This window comes from Gymnoscopelus braueri (genome assembly GCF_963280865.1).
Source record: "Gymnoscopelus braueri genome assembly, chromosome: 4".
In the NCBI taxonomy this organism is placed as follows: domain Eukaryota; kingdom Metazoa; phylum Chordata; class Actinopteri; order Myctophiformes; family Myctophidae; genus Gymnoscopelus; species Gymnoscopelus braueri.
The window spans coordinates 16960834-16979352 of record NC_137605.1 but is presented as its reverse complement, the minus strand read 5'-3'; the positions used below and the strand labels follow the sequence as shown (position 1 = coordinate 16979352).

At 42.0% G+C, this 18519-nt stretch overlaps 2 protein-coding genes across 3 annotated transcripts; both read left to right on the top strand.

The window, feature by feature from the left end:
* The first annotated feature begins 480 nt into the window (after positions 1-480).
* Positions 481-8070, top strand: cbx3b (chromobox homolog 3b). Of its 2 annotated transcripts, none has more exons than XM_080426231.1 (5): positions 481-683; positions 1522-1677; positions 2103-2280; positions 3887-4032; positions 5867-8070. In XM_080426231.1, the coding sequence occupies exons 2-5, from the start codon at positions 1538-1540 to the stop codon at positions 5985-5987; spliced, it is 585 nt and encodes a 194-aa protein (XP_080282357.1). In that variant the 5' UTR covers positions 481-683; positions 1522-1537; the 3' UTR covers positions 5988-8070. The 2 variants fall into 2 exon arrangements, with proteins under 2 accessions (XP_080282357.1, XP_080282356.1); XM_080426230.1 differs by having other exon boundaries at positions 481-707.
* Positions 8071-9552: 1482 nt separating this feature from the next.
* Positions 9553-18262, top strand: snx10b (sorting nexin 10b). Its single transcript, XM_080426469.1, has 5 exons — positions 9553-9673; positions 10839-10939; positions 11876-11977; positions 12538-12753; positions 17892-18262. Exons 1-5 carry the CDS (start codon positions 9581-9583, stop codon positions 18025-18027), a joined length of 648 nt encoding a protein of 215 aa, XP_080282595.1. The 5' UTR covers positions 9553-9580; the 3' UTR covers positions 18028-18262.
* The last annotated feature ends 257 nt before the right edge of the window (positions 18263-18519 follow it).

The window sequence follows — 18519 nt, the reverse complement described above, 5'->3', positions numbered from 1 at the left end:
TCTACTCCACTACATCTCAGAGGCAAATATTGTACTTTTAGTCCAATTATTTGCCATTTCGGCGATTTGAAAATAGCCAATCTACAAGCCCACAATGCGTTGCGATGCGAGGCATTGTGAGCTTGTAGATCTGCTATTTTCAAAAGATTTTTATACATTTAAATTTTTTACTTTGGGTACTTTAAGTATATTTTGATACCAATAATTTTGTACTTTTACTCAAGTAACATTTTTAATTCCGGACTTTAACTTGTAACAGAAAGAATATGACTACTTTTTCCACCACTGACTGTAACGTTCGCTACAGCCAGAGGAGCATGGAGGAGCCCCCCCCCCCAGCCCAAGGAGGGGAGGACAGTGACAGGCGGACTGCCGTGTGATTGGAGGGCGACGGACGCGTCCCGTCCGTTGTCTCCTCCCGGTTTTCCTGGCATGACCTTTTCCCTTGGCAACAACAAGCACTTCCTCCGAGCATCTACGGCCATCTTTAAATTTAACTCATTCATGAAAAGTTATTTTGTCCTAATGTAAATACAAAAAAAAAAACCCGGCCGTGTCACGTTTTGGCGACACAACAAGCAAATCAACAGGGAAAAGAAACGGCGTCTGAACGCGCGTTTTGGTTTCGTGCACCGACCAGATAAAAACAAACATCGCCGACGGTCTGATCCGTCCGAGATAAAGTAAACGGCGAAAGAAAAAAAAGCGTATGTGGATGATTGTTATTCACATCATTTAGAACAGACGCGTCTGCATTGTTATTTTCCAGGCTATTGTTTGATCGTACCGAGCACACTGTGTTCTATTCCCAAAAACCACGCACTTCCAAGGCGATGTTGACGCGCAGATCGTTACCGTACATCTATGATCTGTTGTAGAATAATGGTGTTTTATTTATGACGAAACAGCAGGTGGATTGCTACTATAATGGCAAGTGTGGATAGATCAGTGATCCGCCTTGAAGGTGTCCTTCACACAGGACGTGTTGTTGTGTGATGGTAGCGTTTTGCTATGCGCTTTTCCAACGTTTTAATAGTGGACTTTTTTACATTGTTAACGCTTTATAACGTGTTTGGAAGCCAGGACCGAACTATTAGCTATAGGACACTTTTCTTCTACCTAGTTTCTTTGAGTGACCACGTATCGTTATTAAACTCACAGTGTAAAACAGTGTTTCTCAAAGTGGATTCTTTAGGTTTGTTCTAAATTGACCCAAACAAGTCTGTAACTGACCGTTTACAAATGGACCCGTTAGGGTTCCATTTGTATACTGTCAGAGTTAAGGGGGAGACCTTGAAATTTAAAGGGGGTCCATTTGGTTCCATTTGTATACTGTCAGAGTTAAGGGGAGACCTTGAAATTTAAAGGGGGTCCATTTGGTTCCATTTGTATACTGTCAGAGTTAAGGGGAGACCTTGAAATTTAAAGGTTTGAGAACCACCGGTGTAAAAGATGTAGTATATGTAAGACTTGGGGTATAAATACAGGCTAATTCCCAAATCATGTGTTCCTGTGTTGCAGGGGGAACAACTCCAAAATGAGAAAGAAACAGACGGTCAAACAGAGGAAGACGGAGGAGACGGCAGTGGTCCAGGAATTTGTGGTGGAAAGAATTATTCGCCGCAGGGTCTCTGACGGCAGAGTGGAGTACTTTCTCAAATGGAAAGGTTTCACAGAGTAAGGAATGGTTCTCATAATATGATACAATTGGTCCTGGATAACACTTCACTGGAAATTTGTGTTTCTATAGCCAATGTGTGGGTTATATTACGGCAAACAATAGAGTGAAGGTGATGAGGGCACATAAGCCACAATAGAACAACAAAGAAGATCAGATGAAGTGAAACTGGATATAAATATTGTAGATTTGTCTGCAGGATGGATACAAAATACGAATCCCAAAAATGTGCAGGGAGTGCTTACTGCCAGCAAATGTTAGGCTACAAAAAAGTACATTCCTTGTTTGTCTAAATCACACATTTTACTCTCACACACTGATAACCGCGGTCTCTTATCACATAATACATAACAATATAATTATTATATTCTTATAATACATGACGTAACTGTTAAACTAATAACGGCTCTAATGTTGTCTTCAGTACCGACAACACTTGGGAGCCGGAGGACAACTTGGACTGTCCTGAACTCATTGAAGCATTTCTAAAGAACCGCCACCTGGCTGGGGAGCATGAGGAAGAGGAAGATGACCGTCAGCCACAAGGACCAGACATGAACATCATCCCCAAAGAGGAACTCATCGAGCAGGAGACGGAAATTGTGAGTGTGAAAAACCAGTGTGGTCGTGGCTCAATATAAATGGTGACTGGATCTCATAGTTTCCATGTCCATTCATAGCACTTATGTGCATCAATTTGAAGACACATCTTTGTTTAGCCTGGCATACAGTAACTACTTTTAGCTTCAAGGAGAACCTGGTCAGTTTTTTTGTGGATGGGTAGTCATCATTACTGATAGTAGGCGTACTCCTGTTAACAGGGCCGCACCATTTGTTGCCTACATTTACCAGCATGCACTGCGGGTAGGGTTCACATCGACAGAGACGTATACTGAAAGTACAGTTTTAAGTTGGTCAGGTTACTTCCTTCATGTTCGTTCTGCGGTCCGCAGCCACAAACAGGGGAAGTTCTTTGTCCGGGGAGCCCCAGGGGTCCTCGGGGTGGTTCCAGGGGGTCCCCAGGTAAATGGTTGATAATTAGGAATCAAATGGGCTCTCAAGGGTCTGTAAATCAGATAGATTAGGTTCCATTTGTACACTCGATTAACACTGAGGATTTGTACAGTGTAGATTGAGGTCCCACTCCCAGAGATAAACATCATATCAAGTGGGGGTCCTTGGCTTACTGCATCTGAAACTGAGGGTCCTTGAAATTAAAAAGGGTGAGAATCACTGTACTACAACACTAACAATAGGGGGAGAAGTATTGTGGATGTTATAGACATGTACACTATGACTAAATAAGGCTAAGAGTTCCTTTGAAGTTTGCATTAAGGAAACTGTGGGTGCAGGATCACTAATGCAATTTCTCATGGTGCTCTTTATCTAAACAAATGAGTGAGGCATGGTCACAAATGTAACATTTTAACGTCTGGCAAGCAGGATAAAGGAACAGGAACTGGTGACACTGGTGTGCAGCGACAAGTTAACATACAGGCTGTCACGCTCCATGCCAACATCCATGCTCCAGAGACTAATACGACTTCCCATACAGAGTGAGGTCACTGATCCTGATGTACTACTAGTGACATTTGATTACACAGCAAAATCTGCTGTGTTGTTTTAACCTAAAGGTCATTACACACCGGCGATTATGCGAATATACTCAAAATTCGGACTCGTTCCGAATAATTAAGACGCTTTTTCGCTTCTGACGAAGGTCCGAAATGTTTGTAGTTTGCACCTTTCACTTTAGCACAGAGCACTTTATGAGCATATTAAAATAAAATAAAAACTATTTTCTTAGACTAAGGAGTCTTCCTTCAAAGTTTATGTAGAGAGTGAGTCTTTTTCGGCCAGTTTTCCTTTATGTTTTGAGACCGCACCATGCAGTCAACCCTGAACAAAGGACAGAGAAGGGCGCAACAGTTTACCCTGTACTTTTGTGTAAACAATATACCATACGGTATGTTTCCTGCTGTAGAGAGAAGACCAGTGATTGATAAATAGTGCAGAGGTCCAACACATACCCATGAGGAAGTTAAACTCAGAGTTCCATGAAATTGGCGTGCTAATGGAAGTGAAACCACAATGTGTGCTATGACTTATGTACACACTTTGCTATTCCCCTCATCTTCTAAATTATTTCTTTGTTATTGTTGATATTTCTGCTACAATGTTGAATAACCAGTGTGTGTGTGTGTGTAGTGTCCACAGATCTACAGTGGGCAGCGCAGGGCAGACATTGAGGGTGGTCCACAGTCTGACCACACCAGCCTGAGCGGGCAGCTGGAGCCAGAGTGCATCCTGGGCTCCACGGACAGACAGGGAGAGCTCATGTTCCTGGTCAAATGGTAAAAAGCTTCCTCTTTTTCCGCTACAATCGAAAACACCCATATTGCAGTCTTTATGAGATGCTGGTGCCTGGTATCACGGTTCAAATGGGGACAAATGCCCCACACTCAGTGTAGCTCCATACGGTCCTTTAACCACGCAAACCCTACATATGTACTTGGGGTCGTTTAGACCCAGGGGTCTATACAAGGCCCCCTTCTGTTTTCCATCGACACTAAATATCTTCACCTAAAATAGCCGATCTACAAGCTCACAACACGTCACGCTGTGACGCACTGATCTACAAGCTCACAAGTTAAAAAATAAATACAATCCCAAAAATATGTAGGATCAGGTAAATGTAAAATGTTGAGAAACACTGAACTACAACAATAACAAGTATTGTGGACGATAAAGACATGTACACGGGGCGGCAGTGGCTCAGGGGTAGAGTGGCCGGGTAGAGTGAACTGGAAAACCGCAAGGTTCCCAGTTCGATCCCGGGCTGGGGCGCTCCCCTAGAGTTAGTGTCGAAGTGTCCTTGGGCAAGACGCTGAACCCCTAATTGCTCCCGATGAGCAGGTTGGTGCCTTGCATGGTTTCCTCCGCCATCGGTGTATGAATGTGTGTGTGAATGGGTTAATGGCACAATCAATGTAAAGCGCTTCGGATAGAAGCGCTATATAAATGCACCATTTACCATTTTACCATTTACACTATGACTAATACATGTAAATAAGACTAAGGGTTCCTTTAACGTTTGTATTATGGAAACTATGGGTGCAGGATCACTAATGCCGTTTCTGATTGTGGTCTTTATCTAAAAAAAAAAAAGAATGAGCATGGTTACAAATGTTACATTTTAACCGGTAAGCAGCATGAATGTACAGGAACTGGTGACTCTAGCGCCGAGATACAACGACAACGTACAGGCTGGATTTCACAGTGTAGATTTGGGTGCCAGATCTACACTGATTTTTATTTTTTAAATCATTTCAAATGGAGGTCCATGACCTAATCATTGCTGTCAGGTGTACAAAACCTTTTTTATTATTATTTTGATGATTTTAACTTTGTACTTTTGTGCGACACTTCTGTACGACATAGCAGAGCTTTAATTTACGAAAAAGTTGAAATGTGGAGATACAAAATTTCTGCCTGACAGCAACAATATCAAGCTGGGGGTCCTTGAAATGAAAAGGCTTGAGAATCACTGCTAAAGGACATTCCACACCTCTACAATAATGATGGATTGTGAAAGTTGATGTTAGTGGTCTTCCCAGCCTTGCTTTGACACACAATAAAGCACACAGACATAGCATTTCTAAACCACCAAAAGCTCTTATTCATCGTGACACTTTTTAGATAAGACAAGACTTTATTTGCCCCAGAGGGGAAATTGGGGACGAACATGTCAAGAAAACATATCGAGAGTAGGTTTGGGCAATTAACCGAACATATATTGAGACCAATATTTAGAACCAATAACTGACTTAATCTTGCTCATTTAGGTTAATCAAATAACCGAGAAGCAGTTTATTTTCTTCTTATGATCGAATCGACACAAACCTTTACAATTTTAATTACATTTTTAGTCGATTTTTATAATCGACTAACTCGATTAGTCTTTTTCACCACTCAAGCCCTGTTAGCAAAAAACAGCGCATCACAACACGTTGTGAGCTTGTAGATCTATATTCAGTATTATGTTTTATTACGTAATCAAGGCAAAAGTTAGAAATGATCGTAATATTGATTTGATTTGAAGTCATATCACCCAGCCCTACGTTAAGCTACTGTAGGAGGCTCCCATCTTTATGGTGTTTGGGATGCTGTGTGTGTGTCCCCCCACAGGAAGAACTGTGATGATGTGGCCCTGCTGTCAGCTCATGAAGCCAGCGCCAGGTGTCCCCAGGTGGTCATCGACTTCTACGAACAGAAGCTGACCTGGCACTGTGGAGACGAGGAGCCGTGAAGTGCATCTGCTTGAGTGAGTGTGTACATGCACATGTGTGTTTGTGCACGTGTTTGTATGTATACACGTGTGTGTGTGTGTGTGTGTGTGTGTGTGTGTGTGTGTGTGTGTGTGTGTGTGTGTGTGTGTGTGTGTGTGTGTGTGTGTGTGTGTGTGTGTGTGTTGGGGGAGTGCAGACAGACAGTTGGATGTTAGTTTCCCCTCCATCGAGCGTCTCCTTCAGCTGACATTAGAGGCATGCTGTGTGAAATGACTTCACCGCTGCAGGTAGATTTACGGACGGGTCCTGGCGAGAAGAGGAGGAACGGAGGGAACCTCAGCTGGGATGAATTTTAAGTGCTCTCAATCGCCTGGTGCTCAACGGAGGTCAATGTGCCTTTGCGGAGGGCTTGATGGAGAGATGAACTAACCTTTTGTGTAGAGCACTTGATTGGATAAAAAAAAAGCTCTAGTGGTTCTCAACGGTTTTCATCCGCACTGGGACATGAATTTTGGCCTAGAACATGATTTAGGGAACCAGTATGGTAAATAATGACACGATATTCCTAAATTTAGTGTTGTTCTTTGACTGTGACACTGTCAGAACATCTCACATACTGTACTGTAGATGCACGGTTAGGTCCCATTTGGCTGGTTGAGAACCAGTGCCCCCTAGCAGCTTTGGTCTCATGTCGTCCCATAGCACAGTGGCTTTCAAAGTGGGGGCCACAATTGGAAAGGAGTGGGAAAAAATTATACAAACTGATAATTGCAATTCATATTAAATTCATAAGATTGATAGCATCCCTATTTTGGGTATGTCATTATATCAGGATTTTCCCCAAATGTTCAAACATTTTCAGAATGTCTAAAAAAATAACCGATCTACAAACTCGAAACACATCGCAGCGTCACACGTTGTGAACTTGTAGATCAGCTATTTTCACTATTTTTGAAGAATGGCAACTCCAAAAAGCCATGGCTATTTGGGGGTCCTTGGAAAGGTTTGGGAACCACTGCTGTAGCAGACAAGATCACATAGTGGATGTGTGTTTTTCAGATACATAGCAACGTTCCTACGTAGACTCCTACTTAGGTGTCCATGGCTGTGTGATGTATTATACATTACTGTACATCTTATATAATGTAGGAAGACTTAGTAGGCAACGGCTGTCAATTTCAACCCTTACCTCCAATCCATCTAGCCATGCGAGTACAGCCAACGATTGTAGATTGTGTGGTTTAAACATGTACTGTTGTGTGGTGCTCGTAGCCAAACCTTTCACTGTATTGAGTTGTGTCACTGTTTAATGCCAGTGGTTGATGTATACATGTGTTTGAAATATGTTGCCTTGCAACTAATTTTCTTTTCTCCGTATCCTTATCAGCTGATGTGTACCAAAATCTGTATACCCGACGTGTCTTTAGTTTTTCTTTGAACAACATACTTTTTTTTAAAGAAACAAAAGAAAAATGGTTTGGTCAGTTACCTTTATCCTAAGGAATGCAGAAATCACCAAGGCTTTAACCACTTGAGCCTGATTTATACTGGCAGTGTCGTGCGGTGAAAATTGTCGATCTACAAGCTCGCAACAGCAGTGTCACGCGACATTTTGTGAGCTTGTAGATTTTCCGAAAGTAGATTGGAAAATGTCACCTAAATGGACATTCTCAAAACAAGGGGAGCCAGGTTGAAAGTGGTTAAATGTTTTGAAGTGGGATCTATACTGTTGAGATGTTGAAAATAAAAATGAAGTAAAAATGTACTTTTTATTTGTGCACCCGCGGTAGCTAAAACAAAAAAAATAAAGCTCGCTAAAATGTAGCACTTTAGGCGTAAGACTGCCCCGGTTGTCCAGGGTACAGTCTTCCAGTAGCTCCTCTTCAGGCCCGTTCATTGTGAAACCTGAACATATTGTATTATGACTAGCACTGTACTGACTTGACATATCTCCCATGATGACTGGACCCGTTGTGGGCCAATCACTGAAACTGTAAACCTCTCTGATGTCACGCCTACCCACTGTGTTCAGTGGATCTGCTGACCATGGATCTGTGAAGTGTAATAATCTATGAATAAAGGACAGTCTGTGTGACCCTTTGATACCTTTTGTTTGTGAGTTCTGTGAAGTCACGTGTCGAGTCAACTGACTTTAAGATAAGAGTTACAGTAGGTTGAGTTGTTGCAGCTATGGTAGCATTAGAGTAGAGCAGTAGAGTTATTATGAAATTGTTATGGTTTTTGGTGTTTGATTAAGTGCATACTGTATGGTTTTAGGAATTTACTTGTTTTTGTTTAGTTTGAATCTTAATATTCCTGGTAGTTGCTGGAAAGCCTTGAGCTGAAAAAGGTAGGAGGATGAAAGAATGCATGACATCCGATAGAATAACTAAAACGAAAATGATTGTACATGCAATACTATTTCTTTTAGTTTTGCATTGTTCATTTTAGTTTTTATTTAGCTTTATTTTAGATTTAATTAAAAGTTTCAGTTAACAAAATGTTTCCCTTTTAGCTTCAGTTAACAATAATCCTAGAATGGACTCCCTATTGGAGACTCTAAAATCCCATGTACCGTAATGAATCTTATACGAGTGACGCTGCACAGTGTAATGTGATCCTCTACACAGAGTGGAATACTTGGGGAGTTCAGCCAGTTCAGCAGCCATCTAGATTGATACAAGTAACCAGAAATATAGCTCTAACCATTATTGTACACAGGCTGTTGTAAATGTCTTTTTTTTCTCCCCGATTTGTTTATTGAAGTGGCAACAATCTTAAGTTTTAAGGTTTTATTACTGACATCTTTGCTCTGCTGTAAAACTCTGGAGGAAAAGTCACTGGAATAAAAGACGTTTGACCGATGACCTTGAATTCGCCCCCTACTGGACTTGACGTTTTGTGCGGTGAAGCAAGAGGAGAGAAGTGACTCATGAGCGTGTGACTCAGGTAGGTCTGAAATGATGCTTGTGGGTTGAGCTCGTGAGGCTGGCGGCGGCCTCACGTGACGAATTATGAATCGGGCTTAATCGATGAGTAAAGTAAAGCCCAGTGCTAGGGAGGGGTGGAGAGAAGAAATTGGTAGAATAATGGACAGACTGCTGGCGTAGCGGTCCAGGGCTCCAAAGTAGCCTGACAGCAAGTCGCGGGTTCGAGTCCCGGTTCCGATGGCTGCATGTCACTCCCCATCTCTCTCTCCCCCCATTTCCTGTCAGACTACTATCCTATCAATAAAGGCATAAAAGCCAAAAAATTAATCTTCGGAGAAAAAAAAAAAAGCAAACTGACAACGTGTACAGTAAGTCGAGGAATAGAATGATTGCAATATATGGGACACCATACCACAGGTTCAAGTCGGTGGCTGACATATTGATAGAACATCAACACTTCACACGGTAACTTTGGACTTCTGACAATCCCTGTGAGTAAAGAGCCAGGCAACTTCTGTGTTTCCTCTGTGGGGCAATAAAAGATTCTTCTCTGTGATTTCCCACACTTCCCCATTTTTTAAGTCTGTGCTTAACACTTCCTGTTATTTGGTCGTATAAACTTCCCCATTTCTCAGCAGACAGTACATTCAGGTCTCTCCAGTTCAGTGTCTCCTGCCTCAGCTATGCAGCAGGTTATCAGTGTCTGGGTGCGCGATCCACGGATACAAAAGAACGATTTCTGGCATGCCTACATGGACTATGAAATCTGTTTGCATGTAAGTATATGGACAATACTTAAGTTTGGAGGTTCAAACCCATATAGAAAGCCATACATTACAAGCGTGGGTTTGAATAAAATGTTCATGAAGTATTTATATATGCATCTTCATGTATGGCTGTATGCCAGAATAATTATGAAATGTATTGTGTGAAGCTTAGCAACGATACAATATATTGCATTTATGTTACAGTATATAAAAACATTTCTATGACAATGGCTACATGCATGTAATATATCTACAAGGAACAGGGCTCACTTATTTAAGAAATGTCATGAAAGCATTTTTTACGTGCGGGAGCAGTGAGCTTTGGCCAGCAGCATATTGTGTGCCACATACAGACTGACTTAGTGTCAACATCATGAGTCTGTCTCGTTTAACCGTATCGTTCCTGTGTCTCGCTACGGTGCAATCTAATGAAGCAAGACATGTCTAAAAATGATCTTCAAAGCTTCTTTTTTCAAGGCCATTTTCACACTGTCAGCCCAAATCCAATTTTTGGCCTATCCAGAATTTGAATCAATTTGGTTTAATCAAATCTGAACAGCAAAAAAAAAAACACATGGAAACACATTTTTGCTAATCAGATTTGAACTACATTCCTAGGTGGTTTGAAATGCAATTCGAATCTGATTTCTCTCTTTCGCATCTCAGGAGCAGGACTCATAAGGCAAAAAGAAAGAAGGCACTGGAGCAATCTCGGACAATTGAAGCCTTGCCTTTTATTGACAGGGTGCAGCCAAAAATGTGAGAACATTTTGATTCTACAGATCATGACCTGACGAAGATGTAGTCATCAATCACCTGTTAACCTGTGGTTATCAATAGGTCATGACCTGACGGGAATACAGTAACATCGAAACATGACGTTTTATGTCAATAAAAGAAAAGACTTCAATTATCCGAGATTGCCTCCAGTGCCTTCTTTCTTTTTGTCTAAAGATGTGTCTCAGTCTGGACACTCACAGACACTAAAGTCTCATTTATACACCCTAAGTACACTATAAGTTGAGCATTACACACGCCCATTTGGTTAGGTCACTTGATGTCTGAATACACGACTGTGATCTGCACTTACAAATAACAGTGTGGACGGTAAAGATCGGATTTGAGAAACGAATGTGATTTGCCTGCAGTCTGAACAAAGCTTTTTTCCCCACAGGCAAACAGTGTCTGCTTCACCAAGAAGGTCTCACGTGTGAGGAGGAGATACAGTGAGTTTGTGTGGCTCAGGCAGAAGCTACAAGAAAACTCGTTGCTTGTGTAAGTCCATTTCCCTGTACGTACTCTGTCAAATCCAGAGCATAATTTACTGTAACTCAAGGGTTAATTGACACTCAGGATTTTTGCAGTAGCCTATATACTGTAGGACAAACACTGTCCCTGTGATGATCGCAGCATTGCTTATTTACAAAACAATGAACATATAGTAGTGTATATGAGTGATTGAAGATTTTAAGCTTTTCCTAGATTTTCCATAACTTAAACATTACATTTAAATATATTTTAATTGCCATTATGGACCATGTTGTCCAGAACCACTGCAAGTAAACCTTCCACTGCAATGCTTCCACTAATACTAATACATTATTATTATTATTATTATTATTATTATTATTATTCATGCAATTTATATAGAGCTTTACAAAATAAAACACATAAAAGCAACTTCATTAGGAAAATAACTAGTTAAATGGGGTAAAAAAGCAAAACAAAAATGTTATTTTTTTTAAAAACTAACAGTTTGTAACTACCAGCGATTGGTTTGTAAAAAACAACAACCGAGGGGGGACATTTTCTTAAGCCCTACAGTATATACAGTACCTCTTCCTATGACAAATGGCTACAAGCTACAATAAGCTTGTTCATGTGGTTAACATACATTTTTAATACTTGGGTAAATGTTATTAACAAACAAACATATCAGACAGTCTACATTTCCCAAAAGGAAATTATGATAAACCATATCCCAACAGGTGATAAAAATAAAATAAAAAAGACAAGGGGGGATATCAAAAGCAGAGGCATGGTTTTACCCCTGCAGTCTCCACACATTTGAGCATGAAAACATGCCATGAAAACAAACCAAAACATTTAATTCCAGTTCCTGGAATTAGAGCTATGCAGTGACTTTTCACTTTCAGATGTACTTTTTGTCGCAATGATGCCGGTAAATTCCAATCTTTGCTCTGTTTGCAGGGTACCTTTACCAGCACTGCCCCCCAAAAACCCCTTCTTCAGCCTGAACAACGCCAGACAGATCAGTGAGAGGATGAAGGGCCTTCAGAGGTTTTTGGAACAGTAGGTGTATTGCAGTCAGCATACAGATCAATAAAGTCATGAAGTGGCATGTGTTTGTTAATGTGCGTGCATGTAAACACATACACGTGTCAGGAGCCTGTGCCATATCTCATTACACACACTTAGTTATTTATCCATGACAGAAATCTATATACACGACACAAACAACATAACGAGACTGGACCACGTGGTTGAATAGAATATTCAGTAGAAGGAAGTATAGGGGTGCAACTATCAATTATTTTCTTAGTGATTATTCAATCGATTAATGTTATATAAGCTCACATTTCATAGCACACACCACAATGCACTCCTGTAATGTTCTCAAGCAAAAAATACATATTTCTTTCCTTTTTTAAAATTATTTTATTCCAACTTTTTTGTTCAAGGGGGTCCGCCAGGGCTCTATATTTGGTCCGCTCGTTTTTTCATAGCTGATCTGCTTTTTTGCTGAATGTTCGCCCCAAGAATAGGAAGGCTAGGGTTCATGTGGTTGACTGTTGCAGCAAATACACTAACACAGCACTAACCTCTGTGTGTCTGCTCTCCTGTCTGCCCAGGATCCTCCAGAGCCCTCTGTGGTTATCAGACAGCTGTCTGCATCTCTTCCTGCAGTCCCAGCTCAGCGTGGCCAAGATGGAGGCATGCGCCTCGGGCAGGACCCACTACTCTGTGGCGCAGGCCGTCCAGAGCTGCGGCTGTGCCCTCCGGCGCTTCCACTCAGAGGAGGATCTGAACACAGACCCGGGCGTCCCCTTCGACTCAAACTCCGAAAGGTAAGATGTACCCCTATGAAAGAGCCAGAATCAGTGCGAGAATCACTTTCTGAATCTGAAGTGAATTCTGAGCTGAATTTGATTGTTAACTGAATTAAAGGAGTAGTTCACCCAAACATTGTCTTATTTTCAATCAATTACACACCCCATGAAGCATTGAATTTATGGAGATTTTTTAGTTTTTGTCGCATTCCTAAGCCAATAATTTGATGACCGGCGGAAAGATGCTAATGTCTCAGGTAGGAGACTCAAAGGAGGCTCTTTGAGTCTCCTACCGGAGAGACCACCTAAGGCTTAGGTGGTCTCTCCGGTAGGAGACTCAAAGAGCCTCCTTTGAGTTCAATGCATTTTGCATTTTGTTTTTAATGTCAATAATTAAAGTAGCTATTCTTCTTCATAATAACATGTTTTTAAAGGTGATATACTGTAGTTAGTAGCCGTGACTGAGACAACAGACTGAAAAACAATGCTGTATAACTGAATGCGCGTGAGCGCACATGCGCGTCCGCAACTGGTTTCGGCCCACATCAAGTCACCATTTGACCAATGTGGCCCGGACCCCAAAATGAGTTTGACACCCCTGACCTAAGCCAAATAATTGGCTTAGGAATGCGACAAAAACAAAAAAATCTCCATAAATTCAATGCTTCATGGGGTGTGTAATTGATTGAAAATAAGTCAATTTTTGGGTGAACTACTCCTTTAAATTGTTAACCGAATTAATTCTGATTCAGATTTTAGAATTTTTGAGTCTGAATGAATTAAATTGTGATTCTTGTAGGAATCAGAATCCAGTTCAATTCAATTCAGAACTTTATTGTTCCATCTTGGCTTGCAGGAAGTTTTGAAACGGAAAAAGGGTAGTGGCAGTAAAGACATAAAACACTTATACATTTAAAGGGATATTTCACTTTCAAAAAAACTTTGGGTCATTTTATCGTCTACTCAGGCTTTTGTCAGCCCCCCAGACCGTTTTTAAAGTTGCTTGATTCAGTATTTAGATATTTGATATACATTTTATCAGACACCCCCCCTTCCTATACAAACCCATTATAACTTCAAACTCCATTTTTAACATGTTAGATTCATCAAAAACACCCGTCCTTGGTTCTGGTGACTCACCACTCACCCTGCCCTCCTAATACGTGAGGGGGCCGTGTTTTTTCGATTACTTTTTCATTTATTTTTAATATCTTTTTGGGAAAATTAAAAAAATTAAATACAATAAAAGAACAAAATAAATGAAAAGAGATATTTTGAGATAGTTAGTGTCATTTCATAGCTGTAGTGGAACTGTCTGTCAGAAATTATTCAGCTCTGTTGAATGAGAGTCTGTATGTCTCTCATATATGTATACACACACACACACACACACACACACACACACAGTGAAGACAGGGCCTGCCTTTCCTCATCCCTATGTTCCCCAGGTTCATCTGCGTTAACACTATGTGCATTTATATATCAGTTTATCATATACATTCTTCTGATCATGGTACATATTAAGCATTGCTTCCCGTCATTTATCGTTGCAATATATTCACCACCATTACCTTTCCTTACAGCCCTGTGGTCAGCTCCAAACAACCTGTTTACTACAATGCTAGCTATAAGATAGAGTGGTGGTTCACAGGTAATTGAACATCGCCATGGAACATCGGCAAGAATGTTAGACAACTGATTCCATTTAAGCCATTTATTATCCATTGCACACATGAGCATATGTTTGGGCAAGGAGGTGATGAGGCTTCAGTTATGGTTTTTTACTATAGAAAAAGAAACACATAATTATTATACAACTCAACACATTAACAATGAACAACAATTAAGACAATGCTGAGTAGCACTCTGGAGGAGTGGGTAGGTACCACTAATACATCAGAGTACTAAACACCAAACACATTGCACAATATTCTCTAAGTTAACTTACTGCATTTCCTAGATTACTTTTAAGTACATTATGTGCACTACACATTACACACAATCCTCTCCAACATGTTAAAGGCAAGCAGGTGAACTAACATTAATTATATTTATCACAAGCAATATAATGCAACATAGGGATCACAAATTGACAACAGAACTCACTTCAATGACGCATAACCATGGCCTGTTGAGACTCCAGGACAGAGGAGTTGTTGCTGCTGCTGCTGACAAACAAGAACTGGAGGGACAGGCACTCAAGCAGTATATATAGCAGGCCTCTAATTAGGAGTGAGTGAGGACAGGTGTGATTAGGGATTGAGAGTGAGTGAGAGCAGGTGAAAGGGGTGGAGCCAAGCCATGGGAATAGGCCAGGGGGAGGGTTGCTGTTACTGACTAGGTGAATCTTTTCTACAGCCGCCCCCAAATACTGTAAGTATTTGCAACTCCTAAGAGTCATACTAGGAAGTGTGATTAGGGGGTCCTTGGGGATTTCAGGCAGGGAAGCAGGGAAACTGGGTGGACACACATAATGCCAGTGGCTGAGGACTTCAGAGCTTGGATGAGAGGGGTCCCGCCGCCCCATTAGGAACAAATTTGGGCTCACGGGGTCAGGGTGTGTGATACTGGGGACATCTCCTTGGGTAGGGGTGCGTAAGTGACTGGTCAATGGTAGGGGTCTCTGAGTATTGAGATGGGTGAGGTCTTCTCCAATGCTGTCCACCTGTGCCCGTCTTGGGATTTCTGGCTGAATATGATCATCTACAGTGGGGGTTATGTCAGCATCTGGAGAAGGTTTCAGCTGGGCTGAAGCATCAAGGAGGGTTTGGTAAGGTTTGCACTGGCTGAAATCTGGAATAGACATGATGGTGGCAACTTCTTCACAGAAGGCAGGCTTGATCTTGAGCTGATGGCGATCCATGTCTTGGTTAGGGCCATCTGGGGCTTGGGGCCAAGTGTCAGCATGGTAAAGGAATTGAGGGCTTTGGTGCGGCTGCTGGATCTCCTCTCGATGGGGCACTACGTGTATAGATGGAGAGGTATTGGAGATATTGAAGCACCTGGCAACAGAAGGGTGAGGTTCAGTGTACCTGGTTGGACCTTGTAGTGTCCAGCCAAGACGAGTCTTAACTGCTGCTGGTGCTCCTGGTGGGCCAAATCGAACTGGGGAAATAGGGGAGATCAGGTGAATATTATCTGAGCCAATTAGAAGTAGTGGGGTGACCTTATGCATTGGTGACAGTGGCAGTCTACGTAGGTGTTTGTGTTGTCTTTGGAGGGAACGGACAGGGTGCGTGTGCTCAGACAGGGCAAGTCGTTCTGCAGTGAAGGCATGGGTGATGGAAAATTCTCTAGAGCTAGTGGCCGAGCTAACCTTAAAGGAGACACAAGCCCCCTGCAGCCTCTCCACCCCTTGCCGTACTGTTTGGATGGCTAAGTCCTCTGGTTCTCCATCCAGCTGGAGTCTTTGAACTGCGGACTGTAGGAGGATGTTCGCTCTGACCCGTCATCCAGCAGTGCAAAGGTCTCCAGGGTGCGGCTGCCATTGCGTAGGATGACTTTGATGAGTTTCAGAAGAACATGACCTGTGCGAGTTGGGCGATCAAGGTAGAAGCTCTGGGCTGTGGAATTGACATGGTACGAGTTTGTATCAGAGGTATTGTTGATATCACAAAGGATCTGTAGGTGTTTCCCTTTGCAGGCGTTACAGTTTCTCTTCAGTGTGCACCTAGCTGCAAGATGTGGTCGGGCACAGCGCCAGCACCTCCTATTTCCCTTGATCCAGTCGGTGACTTGCTGCTTGTTCAAGACTTTGAAATCTTCACACTGACTTATATGGTGGCTTGTGGAGTCACAGTAGGCACAGGGGGACACAGGGGGCATTTGATGTTCAAAGTGCTCACCACTGCTGTCAGCTCCATGGAATATGGTTGTGGAATGGGTAGTTGCTTGTGGTCTGTGGGATCCAAGGGGGTTTGGGTCTGGGCAGTCACTTCTCGGTTGGCAACGGGACTCCATCTGCAGCCACTCAGAAAGGTGGGTAAGGTTGTATGAAGCATCTACCTTGAGTCTGTGCATGTTACGCTTGAAGCGGCTAATTTGTTCGTAGGGGAGTTTCTCCAGTAGCCGATCCACATGGGAGCCACAGAGGAGTTCGGCATCGCCTTCGTCAGCCATAGTTTTCAACAGCCCAACCAGGGCTTGGACGCGTAGGGCAAAGTCATCAAGGGCATGACCATCCCCAGAACGTACAGGGGGGAGAGCCATTATGGTTTGTAGCTCTTTGAGTGCCAACTGACGTGGCCGGCCATAGCGATCATCGAGGGCTCTCAAGGCTTCAGTGAATGGCTGGCGGGCATAAGAGTGTGCCAAGGCCAGGCGTCTGGCCTGGTCCACCTTAAGGTGGTCAAGAAGGACATGGAACTTGAATTCTTCGGTTTCTTCTGGGTCAAGCAAGTTGTTCAGTGCCATTCGCAACATCCGGTATTGTACCTCATCCTCTTTAGTAAAGTCGGGGAATTTGGGAGCCTCAACTGACCTATAGTGCCTGAATCGACGAGTGGGGGGTGCTGTATATATAAGTATAAGGGGATACAGTGATTATTTTTAATTGTTTTGAATCGAACACATTTTAATCGAATCGTGACCCCAAGAATCGGAATCGAATTGTGAGATAGCAGAAGATTCACAGCCCTAGTGATGTCATTGGGGCATACCACCTTGAAGGGGAGTTTGTGTTTGACTGCAAAGTGTTTATTGTTAATACAAAGGCCTGTGTGATTTAAAACATGAATACTACTTAGCTTGTGGATGATGATACATTTTCGTATGATTTTGGAATGGTTTTCTTTGATCATTTCACATGATTTGTAGGTGAAGTAAAAGGTGGCTCCTGTGTTTAGGACAGGTGGTTTGAGCCAATAAGGATAGGCCCAACTTAGAGTATATAAGTCATGTCTGAGGCATGGCTGTGTGAACCAGGGGCAAAATGCTGCAGGTGAGCTCTGCCCTAACAAAACAGTATAATAAAAACGGATGTTGTTTAGTTTGTTGTTATGCTTGACTTTATGCACGTAAGTTTATTGTTTTCAATTTTTTTATCAATTTTTTTTCATTATTGTTGAAGACCATACTTAATTTTGCATAATTGCGTGTGTGTGTGTGTGTGTGTGTAGTACAGTAAGTCAAATCTATCCACTGTTGTGTCATTACAGCTCATTGTTTAGAGATACAGAACCCTGCAGGAGGAAAGATGTTGTACTAAACTGCCCAGAGACTACAACCCCACTGGATATCAGAAGAATGGACAGTAGGGAAGATCTGATGAGCTCCTCATCAGTCTCACCCTGAACATAATATTCTCAGAACATTCTCCCGACAGGGGTTAGACGTTATGCACCCTATGCACCTTTAATGAGTCTGAAGGGATGAAAGCACTTCTCATTCTGGCTCTGATCCTCATGAACTGACATTTTCTCTATTAAAGGGACTGTTTTTCTTGTTCACATATCACCATAGTTGTTATATTTTGTGTAAGACATTTTCCTCTATAAATGTTAATAAAGCTATTTGTTTTGTTATTTTACTATGGATCCATGTGTTGTTTGGCTCTTGCTATCCTGGTACACAAATCTTCCTGTCATTTCAAGAGGTGGCAAAAACTGTCCAGGAGATGGCAGTGTTGTTACATCCATGTTACTGGTTAGAGTAGGCACTCTACACATTTACCACATGGCATAATACTGTATAGCATTAAAGCAGCACTATGTTACATTTTTTAAATGACTAAAATGTAATTTTGTCCAATCTGTATGGTAGAGTATGTTAATACAATATAACTTG